The sequence below is a fragment of the Monopterus albus genome, unplaced genomic scaffold (genome assembly GCF_001952655.1).
Source record: "Monopterus albus unplaced genomic scaffold, M_albus_1.0 scaffold20.1, whole genome shotgun sequence".
In the NCBI taxonomy this organism is placed as follows: domain Eukaryota; kingdom Metazoa; phylum Chordata; class Actinopteri; order Synbranchiformes; family Synbranchidae; genus Monopterus; species Monopterus albus.
Genome location: NW_018127900.1, coordinates 1,851,346 through 1,852,472, shown reverse-complemented (window position 1 = coordinate 1,852,472; position 1,127 = coordinate 1,851,346). Strand labels below are relative to the sequence as shown.

At 46.1% G+C, this 1,127-nt stretch overlaps 1 protein-coding gene across 2 annotated transcripts in view; it reads left to right on the top strand.

The window, feature by feature from the left end:
* The window catches only part of rnf122 (ring finger protein 122), a 17,581-nt gene extending 16,996 nt beyond the window's left edge, over window positions 1-585 (top strand). For both annotated transcript variants that reach the window (XM_020593820.1, XM_020593819.1), the window contains exon 6: window positions 380-585. In XM_020593820.1, coding sequence (XP_020449476.1) covers window positions 380-494 — 115 coding nt within the window. In that variant the 3' untranslated portion in view covers window positions 495-585. The remainder of the gene's footprint in view (window positions 1-379) is intronic.
* The last annotated feature ends 542 nt before the right edge of the window (window positions 586-1,127 follow it).

The window sequence follows — 1,127 nt, the reverse complement described above, 5'->3', positions numbered from 1 at the left end:
CAACATAACAACCACTGGCCTGAAGACGGAGAAAGAACTGGCAGGGGAGTGACTGGTGAACAGTGTATAAGTATGGAGGAGACTAATGAGGTGCAGCTGGTGAGTAATCAGGGAAGCGGGGCAGGTGTGTTGAATAGTGTAATCAGTGCAAGGGCTAGGCTAGTGTGAGGAAAAAGAAGAGAGGAAGGTGGAGCTGGGCAAACCTGACACTTTTACTTGTAATGAAGTATTTTTGAAGTGGCATTGGTACTTTCAATCGAGTAAAATATCTCAATATGTCTTCCACCAAAGTACAAGGGTCACATGTATGCCTTTTGTTACAAGGGTCTCAGTTTTTCTTGTCTTTTAATTGCTCTCCTGTCTGTGTTCTTCTGCTCAGGTGTCTGGTAAAGTGGCTGGAAGTGCGCTGCGTCTGCCCTATGTGCAACAAACCTATAGCCGGTCCTCCTGAGCAGCACCACAGCATAGGGACTCTGCTGGATGAACTGGTGTAACCTCTAAACACCTGCCATCCTGGGTAGGACACGAACTCCAGGCTAAACCAGCTGGTATAACTTAGTGACAAAGGGGCAGACACTGTTGTTTAAGAGCAGCAAAAACACCAACATAATGAAAATAAGTTGGGGTAACCTAGTTACCACCCGGAGAAAGACTAAAAGATTCTGTTGCCTAGCAACCATCTCCGAGATGGCAACATGACAACTTGAGGTGTCTGAAAGATTATCTCCAGCCACCCACACATCACTCCACCACTCTTCTTTCAGCATCCCTCCCCCTCCCCCTGTCTTCTTCTCTTGTTGCCTCAAGTGAGGTTAATGGCACCAGTGAAGTGGAGGGGAGGCAGTTGCGTTCTTCACAGTGATGTGGACAAGTGAGTGTCAAGGAGCGCTGGGTAGGAGGTGCCGAGCCCCTCTGAGCATCTGTGTTTATGTTATGGCGGGCACTGATGTGAAATATCAATATTGACTGAGGTTACTGACACTCTTGTGTAAAATGAATGTCTCAAATTCTTTCACACAAGTCGTTTTGAGACAAAGCCACAGACACTTTATTTTCTGCTCAATTTTCCTGTCCATACCACTCAAACATGTTGGCGGACATTGAACATTTTTAACGATACAGTAAAT